The sequence below is a fragment of the Gracilinanus agilis genome, chromosome 2, assembly GCF_016433145.1.
Source record: "Gracilinanus agilis isolate LMUSP501 chromosome 2, AgileGrace, whole genome shotgun sequence".
Lineage (NCBI taxonomy): Eukaryota > Metazoa > Chordata > Mammalia > Didelphimorphia > Didelphidae > Gracilinanus > Gracilinanus agilis.
This window is the reverse complement of record NC_058131.1, coordinates 427742892-427760475: the sequence shown is the minus strand read 5'-3', so window position 1 is coordinate 427760475 and position 17584 is coordinate 427742892. Positions and strand designations below refer to the sequence as shown.

At 34.1% G+C, this 17584-nt stretch overlaps 1 protein-coding gene across 3 annotated transcripts in view; it reads right to left on the bottom strand.

Moving 5' to 3' along the window:
- The window catches only part of FNIP1 (folliculin interacting protein 1), a 143453-nt gene that overhangs the window by 68283 nt on the left and 57586 nt on the right, over window positions 1–17584 (bottom strand). For all 3 annotated transcript variants that reach the window (XM_044664680.1, XM_044664681.1, XM_044664682.1), the window contains exon 2: window positions 7815–7941. In XM_044664680.1, coding sequence (XP_044520615.1) covers window positions 7815–7941 — 127 coding nt within the window. The remainder of the gene's footprint in view (window positions 1–7814; window positions 7942–17584) is intronic.

The window sequence follows — 17584 nt, the reverse complement described above, 5'->3', positions numbered from 1 at the left end:
CTACTTTTCAAGAAATTCTTTTCTTCAATGAATTTTTGTGCTTCTTTTTTTTTTTTGATGTGTCAATTCTGTTTTTTAAGAATTTCTTCTATTCATCAGATTTTTGTGCTTCTTGGCATTATTTGGACAATTCGCTTTTTTAAAGGTGTTATTTCCGCATTTTTTGTGCCTCCTTTACTAAAGCTGTTGACTCTCTTTATATAATATTCTTGCATCATTTTATTTCCTTTCCCAATTTTTCATTTAGCTCTAATTTAAATTTTTTTCTTGAAGTCTTCTAAGGATTCTTTTTGGGCCTCTGACCAATTTATATTTTTCTTTGATAATTTCTTGTGTTATGATGTCGAGGCCTTTTAAAAAAGCCATGGCTTTCAGATAGTCCAATAATTCTTAAATTGCTTCTCCTGAATCTATTTTCCAGGTCAGTTGTTTTTTCAATGAGATATTTCATGTTTTCTTCTCTTTTTTAATTCTTTTGATTTTGTTTTATTCTTTCTTGATGTCTCATGAAGTCACTAGCTTTTAGCTGTCCAATTCTAATTTTTAAGAAATTAATCTTCTTCCATCAGTTTTTGAGCCTCCTTTTTCATTTGGACCATATCTTCTTGCATTGGTTTAATTTCTCTTCCCCATTTTTCCTTTGCCTCTCACGATTGATTTTTTTTAAAAAACCCTTAAACTTCTGTGTATTGGCTCATAGACGGAAGAGTGGTAAGGGTGGGCAATGGGGGTTAAGTGACTTGCCTCGGGTCACACAGCTGGGAAGTGTCTGAGGCTGGATTTGAACCTAGGACCTCCTGTCTCTAGACCTGACTCTTAATCCACTGCCCCCCTCACAATTGATTTTTGATATTCTTTTTGAGCTTTTCCAGAATCTGAGTCCAATTCATACTTTTCCTTTGGATTTTGTGTGTTTGCTTTGCTGTCACCATCCTTTTCTGTGTCTGTGTCTTGCTCTTTGTCTTCATAAAAATTCTCTGTAGTGAGGTGTTTTTCTTAATGTTTGCCACATCCTCTCCAACATTTAACACTTTCTTTACCTGTCATAACAGCCAGTCTGATAGGTGTGAGATGGTTTATCAGTGTTGTTTTAATTTGAATTTCTCTGATGAAGAGGGATTTAGAGCACTTTTTCATATGATTATTGATGGATTTGAGTTCTTCATCTGAAAACTGTTTATTTATATCTTTTGACCATCTGCCAATTAGGGAAGATGACTTGATGTCTTATAAGCTTAGTTCTCTCTATATATTTGAGAAATGAGAACATTATGAGAGAAATTTGTTGTAAAATTTCCCCCCCAGTTTGTTGTTTCCCTTCCAATCTTGGTTGCATTGTTTTTGTTTGTACAAAACCTTTTAAATTTAATACAGTCAAAGTTGTCCATTTTATATCTTAAAATGTTCTCTATCTCTTGTTTGATCATAAATTCTACCCTTCTCCATAGACCTGTCAGGCAAACTATTCTATGTTCCCTTAAAAAAAAATCACCCTTTATGTCTAAGCCATGTAGCAATTTTGACCTTATCTTAGCATACGATAGGAGATATTGGTCTATATCTAATTTTTGCCATACTGATTTCCAGTTTTCCCAGCAGTTTTTGTCAAATAACAAATAATTATCCCCAAAGCTGAGATCTTAGTGTTGTACTTTATTGATTATACATATATATATGTGTATACATATATATGTATGTATGTATGTGTATAGATATATATGTATGTGTGCTGATGATTTATGTGGGTTTATTTTGTATCTAGCAACTCTGCTGAAGTTATTAATATTTCAAATAGTTTTTTAGTTGATTCTCTAAGTATACCATCATATCATCTGCAAAGAATGATAGTTTAGTTTCCTCATTGCCTACTTTTACTCCTATTTCTTTTTCTTCTCTTTTGCTAGAGCTAACATTTCAAGTATAATATTAAATTGCAGCAGTGCTAATGGGTATCATTGGTTCATCCCTGATCTTATTGGGAAGGATTCCAACTTCTCCTCTGCAGATGATTCCTGCTGATGATTTTACATAGATAGTACTTATTATTTTAAGGAAAGGCCCATTTATTCCTGTGCTTTACAGTGTTTTTAATAGAAATGGGTACTGTATTTTGTTGAAGGCTTTTTCTGCATCTATTGAGATAATCATGTGATTTCCATTAATTTGATTATTGATATGGTCAATTATGCCGATAGTTTTCCTATTATTTAAACCAGCCTTTTATTCCTGGTTTAAATCCCACCTGGCCATACTGAATAATCCTTGTGTTATAATGCTGCAGCCTCTTTGCTAGTATTTTATTTTAAGGTTTTCCCATCTATATTCATTAAGGAAATTGGTCTGAATTTTTGTTCTCAGTTTTTGGTCTTCCTGGCTTTGGTATCAGTACCATATTTGCATTATTAAAAGAATTTGGGAGGACTCCTTCTTTGCCTATTTTTCCAAATAGTTTATATAGTCTGGCTTTGGGGATTTTTTCTTAGGGAGTTCATTGATGGCTTAATTTCTTTTTCTAGGATGGGATTATTTTTAGCATTCTATTTCCTCTTTTGTTAATCTGGGCAATTAATATTTTTGTAAATATCCATTTCACATAGATTGTCAGATTTATTGTCATATAATTAGGCAAAAATAGATCCTAATGAATGCTTTAATTTCTTCTTCACTGGCGGTTAATTCACCATTTTCATTTTTGATACTGGTAATTTGACTTTCTTCTTTCCTTTTTTAAAATCAAATTAACCAGTGCTCTATTTTTTTTTCATAAAATCAACTTACAGTCTTAGGATTTTCAATTCTGTCTTTAATTGTTCTTTTTCTGTTGTTGTTTTTTTTTAAGTTGTATGCCCAAGTTGTTGCTATGCTTTTTATCTATTTTACAGATGTAAGCATTCAGAGATATAAAATTTCCCCAAATTACTGCTTTGGCTATATCCTATAAATTTTGATATGTTGTCTCCTCATTATCATGTATCAGATATTTTAAATCTAAATGTAATTTATAGCAAGAATTCCAAACTGAGAAATGATCAAAAGATACGAACAGGCATTTTTCAGAGAAAGAAATCCAAACTAGAAATAAGCATATAAAATGTTCTGAATCACAAATAATTAGAAAAGTGCAAATTAATAGCAACTATGAAGTTATACTACACACCTATCAGTTTGGCAAAGTTGGCAAAATAAAGGAAAATAACAAATGCTGGTGGTTGTGTCAGAAAACAAGAACACTAATGAATTGTTGGTGGAGCTGTAAACTGGTCTAGTCATTCTGGAAAATAATTTGGAACTGTGTCCCCAAAGCTATTAAAATCTGTGTACCCTTTAACCTAATAATACCATTGCTAGTCTTAAACCCCAAAGAGAAAAAGAAAGTGGCAAAGGCTATATATGTACAAAAATAAATACTGTCTCTTTTCTAAGTTGTCCCAATCTGGAAACTCAGGGAATACCCAGAATGTATGGCTAAAACAAAATTATGATAAATGAATGTAATGTAATATTATTACACCATAAAACAATGATGAAAGGAATGACTTCTATGGAAACTGGGAAGACCTCTGAATTGATACATGGTGAAATGAGAAGTATTAGGAGAACAATTTATAGAGTGACCCTATAAAGAAAAATAACTGAAATATATTAGAACTCTTGACTAATGCAAAGGTGAATTAAAAGTTCAAAAGACTAAATATGAAGCATGTTATGTAAAATTTCAGAAAATGATTACTAAAAATTGTATCTACATGTAAATTTGAAAAAATATGATTAACACCTTAAAAATATGAAGTATGCTTCCCTTCGAGAGAAGTGATGGATTTAAAATACAGGATGAGACATATTTTTCAGCATGATCCATGTGGTTCTTTGTTTTGTTGAACTAAGTACATTTGTTAAGAGGATTTTCCTTTTCTTTTTCATTGTTGGGAAGGGGGAGAGATAATAAATGCTTATATAAATGAGTGAATGAATAAATGAGATGATGTTTATTAATTCCCTTTCCACAAAAGCTATTACAGACTTTCAGGCAGACCAGTATTCAAGTAGAAAAAGGTAAGGAGGATAAAGTTTTTGGATTAGAAAGTTATTGGACAGGTCAACCAACTCTTTAGAGAGTCTTTCCTCAAAGTCCCTATGACCCAGAAACTAACAGAGTGGTTGTGAATTTATATAAAGAAAAGAGCCTTCTAACTTCTTTTTTAAACAATTACTCTTATGCCTAATGATGTAATTAGAATTTCCCTCTAATATATGGACAATCCTCTCTGTAAAATCAAAATATTTATCAAAGTCCTGATGGAGAAAAAGCACTGTACATTTTTCAAAATGAAGTCACTGAGGCATATTTTAAATGCTAGACATGTGAATTCAGACCTGCAAGTTAAAGCCTGCCTCACATTCAAAATGGTCAGCTTTAAAAAGTGGACTTCGATTTTTTCCCAAGTTATGGAAATTTGTTGAATTTTGAATTTGTGATGTGTAAATTTGCTAATAAGGCAAAACTTTTTGTTTGTGCATGTAGCATACAATGGCTGAAACATGTGAATGATCATATGATTGCACAAGGAACTCACAAAATAGCTTTGCATTTTTTGTCTGACACAAAAACAATATATTGAGAAAAGCAAAGCATCATGTGATGATACCACACTGAATGCATTTGACTATGGCGGTTTTCGGAGAAACCACAACTCAACATTTCCAGCATCAACTGTGGCATGTTCTTTTATTAATATTTCATTTGTGAGCTCACAACAGTCAGATCACAAACACATGAAAATGTACTTGGAGCATTTTTTAAGCCTTCTTTAAAATATGACGAATCCTGAAAATTCTGTATCCTGTTAATACTTTTACTGTTTCTGCAATGATGACAAAACCTAATCAATTAAAATTTATCATACTGTAATACAAAATTAAAAAAAAAACCGTTAACATGAAAAATTAAAGTACATGAAAATATACAAATCATTTTCACTAATTTATCAAAATAATCACAATGTTTTTTTTTCTAATAGCCTTCAGCTAATATAAAAGTATTTTTTAAAAACCTGTTTGCTTAATCTAAAAAGCATCAGAGACTATTTCCCAGTTTAAGTAAATCTAGTAAGCCTTGGCAACATTTATTTTCTTTTTTAAATTAAAACCCTTACCTTCCCATCTGTTAAAGTTGAATTTAAAACTCTGATCCTTAATTCCCATAGAGTTTATTAATATTTACTTGAATAAAAGAAAGAAGACAGAGAGAGATTCTAACTGGCCATGTAGTCACTCCTCCTCCTCCTCCTCATGGCTCTCTCTCTCAGCCACCCTCCTTTCATGGTCAAGTCCAAGGCAATGGACCATTTCCTGGAACTCCCTTTTTAATTTTTTTCTCTTTACACCCAGATCCTAACCTGCTCCCTTTGCATTATCTCCAGTGATCTATGTTCGGAGCCTACTCACATGACATACAGTCATGTGACATAAAGCTAGCAGTCTGAGGACACAGGTAAGACCCCAGGGGGTTCCATTCATACACATCTTAGAATCAATATTATGCACTGATTCTAAGGCATAAAAGTGGTAAGGGCTAGGCAATGGGGGTGGGGTGGGGTGGTTAAATGACATACCCTGGATTACACAGCTAGGGAGTACCTAAAGCAGGATTTGAACTGAGGACCTCTCAAATTGGCTCTCTATTCTCTGAGCCACCTACTTGTCATGCTGGCTTAGCAATATTTCAATAAAATTATGTTGTTTTCCCTTAATGGAATTTCATTATTTGCACCAAGTGCAGAAGATTTTCTTTTAACCTCAAAATTATCTTCCATGCTTTTGTACTTAGCAGTTAACCAAGAATTTTTTTTAAATTTCCTGAGACTGGTTTTTCATAAATTGGTGATCTATTAACGGACAATTTTCAAATGCAACCAGAATACTGGCTCTAAGTAGAGATAAAGTGATATGACAGAAAAATCACTATCTCAAGGAGAGATATAGAGTCTAGTCTTGGCTCAGCCATTTACAAAAATTTTATTCTATTCATTTACATGGTTGCATGGCTTCAGAATAAAAAGCTATTTTATATGTAGTATCTATCAGTACAATTATCTTCTCTGCTTTTACGATTTACTCATTCATGCAGAAAGCTTTTATTAACTACCTAAAACATTTTTTTAAAAAAGCTCAGTCCAGAAGAGAAAGTAGTAAATAAAATGCTAAATCTGACAAAGATGTGCTTACAAATCTAGTAAAGTATATATACAATCTAATATACAGACAGTTACTTAATCATTTTTACATAAATACCACAGAAATGTGAGAGAGAAGGTAGGTATAATAATTAAAGGCTTGATTTCCCAAGAAACCTTTTACTACTTCTAAGGCCAAATGGTTTATTCTATAGTTTTAGAATGGAAGGGATAGAATAATGCGGCAAGGAGAATAAATTATAATATTTGGCTTCCCATTTAACATTAAGGACATTACTCTTTCAAAACTGAGATAGGAAAATTATTTTCAAAAGATACAATTCAAGTGTCAAGACTTCCAAATCAAACATAGCCCTGATGTACAAAAACAGGCAAAAGGAGAATTTTTTAATATTTTCATCTGGAAAAGTATTGATATGTGAAATATTTAAGTAGAGAAAGCTTGGTGGTATGGTGAATAGAATGTTGGCTGAACTTGGAGTCAGGAAGGTCTGGCTCGAATTCTTCCCCAGACACTTAATACCTGTGTGATTCTGGGTAATCCCTCTCTAAGATGGTGATAAAGATAGTACCTTCCTAATGGTTGTTGATAATCAAATGAAATTTTATATAGAAATATACTTTAAACCTTAAAGTACTATGTAAATGATTACGTGCACTGCTAGCCATTCTTCACAAAAAGATAACATCTTTGATGTCTGCTAATAATCTGGTGCTACAATGTTAACTACAGAAAATAAAGATGTTCTACCATGCCTTCAATCATCTTTTTCTTTACACCCATACAAGTTAATCTTTGATCCAGTGACACTGGCCTTCTGGCTGTTTCATGAATGAGATACTCCCATCTCTCCAGACCAAGGCATTTTCTCTGGCTGTCCGGGATGTCTGGAATGTTGTCCTTCATAATCTCTGCCTTCTGGCTCCCCTGGCTTCTTTCAAATCCCAGCTCAAAAATCTTACCTGCTATAGGACACCTTGCCTCTCAACCCCTCTTAATTTTAGTGCCTTCCTTCTGTTGATTATTTACTATTTATCCTATATAGTGTGTTTGCACATATTTGTCTGTTGTTTCCTCTATCAGATAGTAAGCTCCTCAAATTAAGAGACTATCTTTTACTTTTTCTTTATATATCTAGCACTCAGCATATTGCTTAAGAGCAGGGGTCCGCAACGTATGGCTCTTTCTGCTGGAGCCATAAAGTCAATTTTTTTTCAGGCGCTGTTACAGGAGTGCGCACTGTGAGCACTGTACGACTCTCACGAAATTACATTTTAAAAAATGTGGCGTTTATGGCTCTCACGGCCAAAAAGGTTGCCAACCCCTGGCTTAGAGCATAGTAATACTGACTGACTATAGATGAGAAAATTTTGAAAGCTAAAGGACAATTCACAAGACATTAACTTGAAAAGTTTAGTGTAATTAAAATTATAAGTTTTCAAATTAAAGTCCAAGTTCTCGAATGCAAATAATAAATTAATGTTTTACCATTGATTTCAGTTCTGGCATGCAGAATTTTGAATTTTTAAAAGCTATCGTATAGGTACCACCACAATGAAAAATTATGTTTTTTGCTCTTTTATCCTAAATTTAATAATAAAATAATTAGCAATGCTCACCGACACAGATATGTCTTCAGTTTTTCTTTTAGTACTAGAATCGAACAAGACATTCCTCCCTCTTCTTTCACAATCTTGATACACGATTAGTCGAATTTGGCTTGGATCGAACTCTGACAAAGGCCAACTTTAATGAAAAATAAAAATCTATTAGGTCTTTGTATTTGATTAAGGACTGCATGCAATTATCTCCCAAATGAATTCTTTATTAGACAACTCAAAAATGTACCATATCCTTTTCCTATTTATAAAGTATCTTTTTCTCTTTAGTCACATAGCTGAGAAGTAAAAGAATACATTTAATAATGGTTTATATGCAAGCTTTATTTTTAAAAATATTTTTCCTAATTACATGTAAAAATAACTTTGAATACATTTTTTAAAAATCTGAGTTTCAAATTCTCTCTCTTCCCTTCTCTTTTTCTCACTTCACTGAGAAAGCAAACAAGCAAACTGAAAAGCAGAGTAATGCTGCTTCAGTGTAATTTCCATTGATAAAATCAAATCTATTTCTTTTTTTAAATGTTAATTCTGAACTTCAATACTAAATAAATGAGCATTTGCACAAAGTAGGACAGAAAAAGAGAATTATACATAAAACTAGGAATTTCTACTATGTAGAGCTTGTTTTGGTAATTATATAATAATGTGCCTTTCAAAGTTGTCTTGCTTCTATTTCCTTCTAGGCTAATTTTTATTGATATTTTTAGATTTTTAAAGAACCAAAATTAAACCAACTCCTCCCAGAGAACCATCCCATACAACAAATGATATTTTTTAGGAAAAAAAATCATCAACAATGAACAACACATAAAAATAAAGCCTGAAAAGACATACAATTTTTCACACTTGTGAACCTCCCCCCAGAAAGCTATTAAAGTGACAGGACATTCAAGCCACAAACTCAGAAGAAGAGAATGACTAGAAAACATTTATAAGCAAAGCCTGGAAGAAAAACACCACAGATACAGATTCAAATAGAATTCCTAAAAGGGTGAAGAAAGAGTTTAAAAATGTTTTTACATGTGAAATAAGAGCACTACATGATTAAAAAAAAGAGTTGTGGAAGAAGTAATTGGAAAAAGAATGAACACCTTTGTAATTTGGCACAAGGGTTTATAAAACATTGCCCAAACAAAAATCTCCCTGAAAATCAGAATGAAATGAATATAAGTAAACAACTCATGATGTAATAAGAAATACTCAAATAATATTCAAAGACTGAAAAAAAATAGAAAATATATTCATAAACCAAAAAATTACCTAGAAAATGGATAGAGGAAAAATTTAACAATCATTAGATTATCTGAATGTCATGACCAAAAAGAATCTAAATATCACATTCCAAGAAATCTTAAAAGAAAACTTGCATAAATCTCTTAGAACCAAATGACAAAGTAGAAATACTCAGGAGCTGCCTCTTCAAAATGAAAAACCTGAGGAATATGACATGAAAAGTTTGGACATTTCAGATTTTAGCAAAAAGTACTGCAAATAGCCAGAAAGAAAGAATTCAAAGGTATAGTCAGGATTACAAATGATATGGCAGCTAATGGAACTTGGAATACAATATTCCAAAAGGCAAAATAAATGGGCTTTCAGCCAAGGAAAACTTACCTAACAAAAACCTCAGAATAATGCTCCAGGGGAAAAAATGAATATTTAATGAAGCAAAGGACTTCCAAGAATTACTGATGAAAAGACCAAAGTTGTGTGGAAACTCTTTAGTACAGACACAGGAATGAAGAGAAACATAAAAAAGTGCAAACAGATTCAACAAAGAAAGATAAAGGAGTAAACAAGGATAAATTGTTTATATTCAAATATGGGGAGATGATATATGTGTCCCCTGAGATTCCTATCATCATCATGGTTAATACAGGGAACCCAAAATATTGCCATACCTTGAAGATATTGTGGATTTGTTTCCAGAGCACAACAAAATGAATATTGCAATAAAGTGAGTCACACAAAATTTTCTGATTTTCCAATGTATACAGAAGTTATGTTTATATTATACTGTAAACTATTAATATGCAATAGTGTTATATCTAAAAAATAATGTATGGATTTTGAATAAAATATACTTTATTGCTAAAAAATGCACTTTTAATTTCCTTCAAGAACTTTTTCTTTGCATTTACAACTTGGCTAACTGGTTAGCACAAGAGGACTAGCTTTTCTGCCTATCTTGGCTTTCAACATTCCTTTCTCAATAAGCTTAATTATTTCTAGTTTTTTCATTTAAAGTGAGAGACATGGGATTTTCCCTTTTACTTGAACACTTAGAGGACACTGTAAGGTTATTAGCTGGCTTAATTTCAACATTGTTGTGTCTCAGGGAATAGGAAGGCCAGAGGAAAAGAGACAGGAAACTGCTTGTAGGTGAACACGAACAACATTTATTGATTTAAGTTCACACTTTTATATGAGCATGGTTTGTGAGCCCCCACAAATAATTATAATAGTAATATCAAAGATCATTGATCACTGATCAACCTAACAAATATAATAAGTCTGAAATATTGCTAAAATTACCAAAATGGAACACAGAGATATGATGTGAGAACATGCTGTTGGAAAAATGGCGTCAATAAATTCCTTTGATCCAGTATTGCCTCAAACCTTCAATTTGTAAAAAACACAGTATCTGGGAAGTGCTATAAAGTGAAATGCAATAAAACAAGGTATGCTTGTGGAAAAGTCTTAGGAGTGGTTTTATTATAACTTGATTTTAAGAAAAGAAAGGAAAAAAAGGGAAGAGAAATACTCTAGAGTGAAGGGGAAGAAAGAAAAGTTAAGGCAAATTATCTCACATAATTAGGGTAAAGGAAGAGGTCAAGGGACAGCTGCACTTGAATCATACTCTCATCCGTACTGGTCACAAGAAGGAAAAGTATATACATACCCAATTTGACTTAACAGGATAACAGGTGAGAAAAGGGAGAATTCCGGAAAAGTCTAAATAAGAATGTACAAAAATATGTAAAGCTTTTTATGATATGGCAAAGAATTTTAATGGGTTGGAGCATGTCTATTAGTTGGAGAGTGGGTAAACAAACTGTGTTATATGGATTTGATGGTGTGCTGTTGTGCTGTAGGATATAATGAAAAGGGGTGGAGGCAGCTAAGTGGCTCAGCCAAGGCCTGAAGTTGGGAGGTCCTGGGTTCAAATATAGTCAAACACTTCCTGGCTGTGTGACCTTGGGCAAGTCACTTTAACCCCATTGCCTAGCCCTTGCTGCTTTTCTGCCTTTAAGAATTAATACTAAGGCAGACAATAAGGGAGAATGAGAGGATGCTTTCAGAGAAAACTGGAGAAGACCTATATGAACTGATACAGAACGGAGTGAAACAATTTATATAGTAACCACAATATTGTAGAAACAGTTTTGGAAGACTTTGGAAATTCTGATCAATGTAATGACAATTACAGAGGGCTAATGACAAACATACTGAACACCTACTGAGAGATGCAAAATGAGACATATATATTCACTGCAGGTTTTTTTTCCCTTGACTATATATGCTTGTCATATACTTTCATTCTCAATTAAGGTGGGAGGGAAGGAGGTGTATTGATAAATAAATAAAATTTGAAGACAAAAAAGACTATCTCTTGCCCATAGTAGTGAAAGGTATATGATCTGTTCATCTTCTATTTTTGAATAGCATAATATTTAATATTAAGATCACATTCATTTAGAATTTATTGTGGAATATAGTACAAAATACTGGTTTGATCCTAATTTCTTTCAGATTGTTTTCAAATTTTGAAAGAAGGATGGCTATCCTGAGTTCTTCCTCAAATAGAGGTTCTGGGAAAAACTGAACGGAAAAAGGAGTCTAGCAGGATTGGAGGGAGAGGGAGGCCAGAAGGAATTTCCAGAGTGAGAAAGCAGCTGAGATTTACTGCAATCTGAAGAATTAAAATTTTAAAAAATGAATTGAAGTGGAATTGACTGCAGAACACAGTACAGTCACTAAGGTCCCAAGGAAATAGAGAAGGGTACTGAAATGTGACTGCCTCCAATGTTCCTCCCAGGCTTGTAGAGTCTTCATAAATGTTCCATAAAGAACCTACAATATGGTCTAGAAGTCTTCTGTTCTTTTACTGTTTTATGGATGCCCTGTTAAAAGGGAAATAGGGAAACCCCTATGGTGGTTAAATAAACTGACTAGTCAGGTTGTGTGTATGTGAGCTGACTAATTAGGTAACCCTCCCTTTTGGACAAAGGGCAAAGGTTCCTTTGTCCCTGATAGGAAAGTTGGAGGCAAGGGGACCGACACAGGAGACAGTAATCAGATAGGTAACACCACTGGGGTACAGTATTGGAGGTTTGCTAGGTCTTTGCGAAATGCCCCTTCTGTTACCAATCCAGTCAGAGAGGAAACAATGGGGATGACTCAGGGCTTGGCTTTACCTGGGCCTGAAAAGTTTCCTCTCCAAATAACCCTTTCACCCACTAAGCCTCCCTCAAGCCTATCCACAATTATCTGATTGCTTTGTTTCTAGTTGAAGAATGATTTATTTGAAAGGGGTATCAAAGAAAGGGATTTGTGGGAAAGGGAATTAGGAGTTCCTTCACTGTGGGAGTTGACCCAAAGTCAAAGTCTTTTAAGTCCTCTGCTGAACACTGTTCTAGTTGTGTTCTAGCTAACCTGTAAAATGAAAGAGATATAGAATTCGCTGACACAACAGAAGCAAGTCTTCAGGATTGGCTCAGCCCCTCTCCAGCCCTTCGAGGTGACTGGCAGCTACCCAGGATTACAAAGATCAGTTTTCAGTTCAGGAACAACAGAAGGGTCGGGTCTTCAGGGTAGTTGGTTTCTCTTTATCTGTTGGGAAATACAGCAAATGGGATATTTCTTGATCTTGAGTGATCTCTCCAAGCTTCTTCCCTCACTCCAGTTCAAGATCAGACTCTCCCAAAGCTTTTAAGAGTTCTTCCAACTGCTTTTTCTTCAGGATTCTAACATGACCTTTAGCCCCACTCACACTGGCTCCTTCATTCCATGGCAGTCTGTGTTAGAAATCCATTTCCTCAGCCCATATAGGAGTTGAGCTGCCCATTTGTTATACCTCACTCTTACTTTCTGTCATATGTTCTGTATTTTATCATCATACATGTTATAAATTATTTTTATATTACTAACAGAGATGCTGGCTCCTTACCTCTGGTGGGAATTAATGAACTAAGCTCCGGGTCTTTCCTTAGTCTTGGCAAAGTAGCCCTGGTTATTGGTTGGAAAGTTAATGAAACCTCATCTCAATCCTCTATATATCTAGCCAGCCCCAGACAGAGCTTTATGCAGACTTTGAAGTCCCAGAAACCTGATTCTTCCCTGAAGCCACTGCATCTGTCACCATTCTGCTTCCTCAAGACTAGATTATTGTTTCCTAGTCTGTGACACTGGGTGGAAGGAAAGAAGGATTAGGCACAATTTTGGATCATTATCCAATAACTTCCACATAGTGACAATTTAGATAATATTCTATTTAGATTCTAATGGCTATTATCAGTCAGTTCCAGGTCAACCAGGATGTGACATTCAATCTATCTCCCTTAACTCTACTACCTCCATTTTACTCCAGAACTTCATTTTATTTTACTGATGTCTCCTTAAATACTCTTACTTCTTGATTTGTCAAACTCTTCAACTCCTATGACATATACCTTCATTCTAAAACAATCACTCATTGTGAACTTTTATCACCAACAATTGCTTAATTGCTAAATATGACAGTCTTTTCTCAGTCTTTATCCTTGACCCATTTCCACACCTTTTGATGCTACCAACAAGCACCTTCCACTAGAGACTCTTTCCTCTCCTTCAGCTTTTGTGAAACTTTCTCAAGATTTACCTATTGATTTGGATCCTTCTTCTTCCTTTGTTGGATTATCAATCATATCTCCTTCCCCTATAGACTTTTTTCCCCAAAGACTCAAGAGATCCAATACCCTTTTTCTCTTCTCTCCTTAATGGTTTCAGTGAGCTTAGCAGCTCATCAGCATTATTCAAATATCTCCCAAATCTACATATCTAGACATAATCTCTCTTCATAATCTCTAGTCCCTATCACCAACAGTTTTCTAATTATCCCCACCAAGCAATAGGTTATCTCAAATTGAGTCCAAAACAAAACATTTCCCAACAAAACATCTAGACTCACTAAACTGCCACATTAAGGGAATTCACCATTCTTCAAGTCCTTAATACTGACAACAGTGTTGTCACTCCAGACTTTTTTCATTTCACATATTAAATAAGAATGCCAAATCTTGTCACTTCTATCTATACATTAACTCTTGCATCTGGAAGATCTTAACTTGGAATCCATTAACTTGTTTAAAAAAACATTCTGATAAAGATGTAATTGGTCTCTTTTGTAATCTTCTTTTATTTTATGCATTTCAAAATATTATTCTAGGAACACAGAATACCAGACTTCTAAAGATGTCCATGACACACAGAAATATTAAAACCCCCCTTCCTTATTTTAGATTACTTCAGTTTTGGGCAAGTTGGGTTTGAAATGCTTATACTATTATTCAATCTTTGAATGGTGTCTGACTCTTTGTGATGTTGTGGACCATATAGCATGCCAATGTTGTCCACTGGGTTTTCTTGGCAAAGACACTGAAAGGGCTTGTCATTTTCTTTTCCAGTGGATTAAGGAAAGTAGAGGTAAATGACTTGGGTAGGGTTACACAGTTAATAAATGTCTGAGGGCACATTTGTACTTCCCGATTCCAGGCCCAGTGCTTTATGCAATGAGCCATGCAGCTGCCCCATATGTTTACAGGATGTCTTGTTTGAAATGTACAGTAGATGATAAAGCAGGATTAGAGCTCAGGAGAGAAACTAGGGCTGGAAATATAGACCAAGGTGTCAGTCATGGAGTCATTAGCGCTGAGATGATAAATATACCTCTGTGAGCTAATGAAGTCATTAAGGTATCAAAAAGGAGAAGGAAGTCCAGGACATAGTTTGCTGTATGCCCATAAGGAAGTGGTCCAAAGCATTTTACAACTGGACTATTTGTCATGGCTTTCAGGTTGATCTCTTTGTCTCATACCCTCAAATAATCTCAAATAATAAGAGGGAGAGGGAAAAGGAGAAGGATGAGAGAAAAGGAAGTACATTTTAAGACAAAGGAAAGGGAAAAGTAGAGAGGGAGAAACTAATGATGAAAGAGTAAAGATGATCAACAAAGGAGGAAACAAGAGTTAAAGGAAGAGGTGGTGGGGTTAATGAAAAAGATGATGGTCTTTTGGATGACTCCTCAAGATTAAAATAAATTAGAGAAACAAAGAAATTCAAAGATGAAGGAAAGGACATTATTAAAACAGATTAGGTCAAGATTAAGTATGGAGGGAAGTGAGGATAGATAGTATAGTCATGGATTGGAAGACAGAAGAATCTAGAGAATGAAGCTCACAATTAGGCTGATGATGTTTGGGAAGAATGAGTGTATAGAAAATGCAGGAGGACAGAGTTACAGTGATGGAGGGGAATTTCAGATGTCAAGTTCTTATAAAGAGAGCAGTTATGAATAATAATGTCAATGTTGCCTTTTAGCTAGAAAGAAGATATACAGTAGAAATGAGGGTCACAAAATTTGATGAATTCAAGAAATTTTTAGTACAAAGTATAAGGCCTGCAACTTAGATATTAAAGTGCCCAAAGAAAAGGTGGTCTAACAAAAGAAAAAATGATTTCTTTAAACAGTTCTGTAATATAAACAGCATAACAAGACAAAAATTTCAGAGTATAGTAAAATTATCTGAAGACTTAATTATTTTCAGGCTTAACTACAGGTATAAAAATTCTATGATAATGGATCACCTATAACTATTTTTAAACCTCTGTAAATTATATTTATAGTTTATACTAGCTTATTTGTTCTGCATGTTTTTCATGTTAACACCTTCAGAGAATGCTAAAAGATCACATAAATTGTCATCATATGTGTCACTATGCAGCAGGAAGGAAATGTATTATGGAACTGAATCGAACTTTGGTTATTTTTTGGAAGCATAAAGGTAGTCGGTTTGAAAACCTACAATTAAAGACTTAATGACATATGTCCCCTTATTTTTTACCTTTATTTATTTGCCTCAATTTCCACCTTCAATGATCATTGTTTACTCATGACTACTAGGTAGATGAGTTAATCATTAGTTTATTTTACCAATACACATATTTTGCTTGACTGGGACTTTGAAAGGACAATGAAGTGGTCAGTAATTGTACGGGAAGAAGTTGGGCTGGATCATATTTGGGAATTTATCGAGTGCTTTCAAAAATTTCAAAGAGCAACCACCCTAATGCAAATAATAATATGGAAATAAGTCTTGATCAATGACACATGTAAAACCCAGTGGAACTGCTCTTTGACTAGGGGAGGGGGGTGGGAGAAGGGGAGAGAAAGAACATGAATCATGTAACCATGGAAAAATATTCTAAATTAATTAATTAAATAAAAAATTTCAGGTGAAAAAAAATTTCAAGGAGTACCTTGCCACTAAAGTCCAATATTTTACTGACGTTACTTTATGGCTGAAAATTGTACAGCACAATGAACTTAAAAAGATATAAAATCGCAGGTTATCCAAAGACAATGGAAGGATGCATGGGGAGTATAAATTGAGAGGATATTACAAGGGATGACTTGTTCATTTGTGTTATCTTTGGGCCAGAACACATCTAGAGTACTGTATTTAGTGAAATTACAGTAATATGAATTTACAGAAAACATGTCACTCTAGATTTGTGAGACCAAAAGGGAGAACAAAAGTGAAGAAACAACAGATGCATTGTTTTGATTGTTGATGTTAAAAGCTTGAAAGGAAAATCTAGCACATTGAACACAAATCTATGAAAAGTCATGGTTGAGATTCACACAGAATGAGAAAATATGGATAGGTCTTCAATGGAGAAAGTACCCACAAACTGCAACTTCTACCTAATTATTGTTCCTAGTTCTATACTCTGAAGTCATTTCCATCTCTAGATTCTGGGGTAAAGCACAAGAAGTCTAATCTCTTTTCTATGACAACCCTTCAGGTACTTGAAGACAGCTATTTTGTATTCCACAAGTCTTCTTTTCTCCAAGCTAAACAGCTCTAGTTTTTTGAACTGATTTTCACATAGAAGAGTCACAGGGGTCTGGGAACTATATGGCTTACTGCCTGTTTCTGTATGACCCTCTAAGAATGATTTTGACATTCTTAGATGAGTCATACAAAAAATAGGCAATAGGCCAGATTTGGCTCTTGTGCCATAGTTTGCTGTATCTGACCTAGAACAGTTTCCTCTGGATTTTTTTCAGCTTGTCTTTCCTAAAATGTGGTATCTATAATCAAATAAAATAATAGAGATGTGGTCTGACTAGGCCAGAATATAAATAGATTATCATCTTTCATGTTATGGACATGAAATTCTTAATAGCACCTAATGTAATACTGGCTTCTGGTCTTTTTGGTTACCATTGTTGCACTCTTGATGATTACTGAGAATATAGTCCACTAAAATTTTCAGGTCTTTTCTAGACAAACATTTGTCTAGCATTGTCTTCTCAACAGAAAATATTCAAACGGCCTTTTTGAAGACAGTTTTAAAAAATTTAACATTTATTTCTATTAAATTTGATCACATTAAATTCACCTTATCATTCTGAGAGGCAGCCTCAAAAAAACCAGGATCCCCTGGGTTTGTCCTATCTGTGACACATCCTGGCTATAAGATTCTGGGTAAGGAGCTTA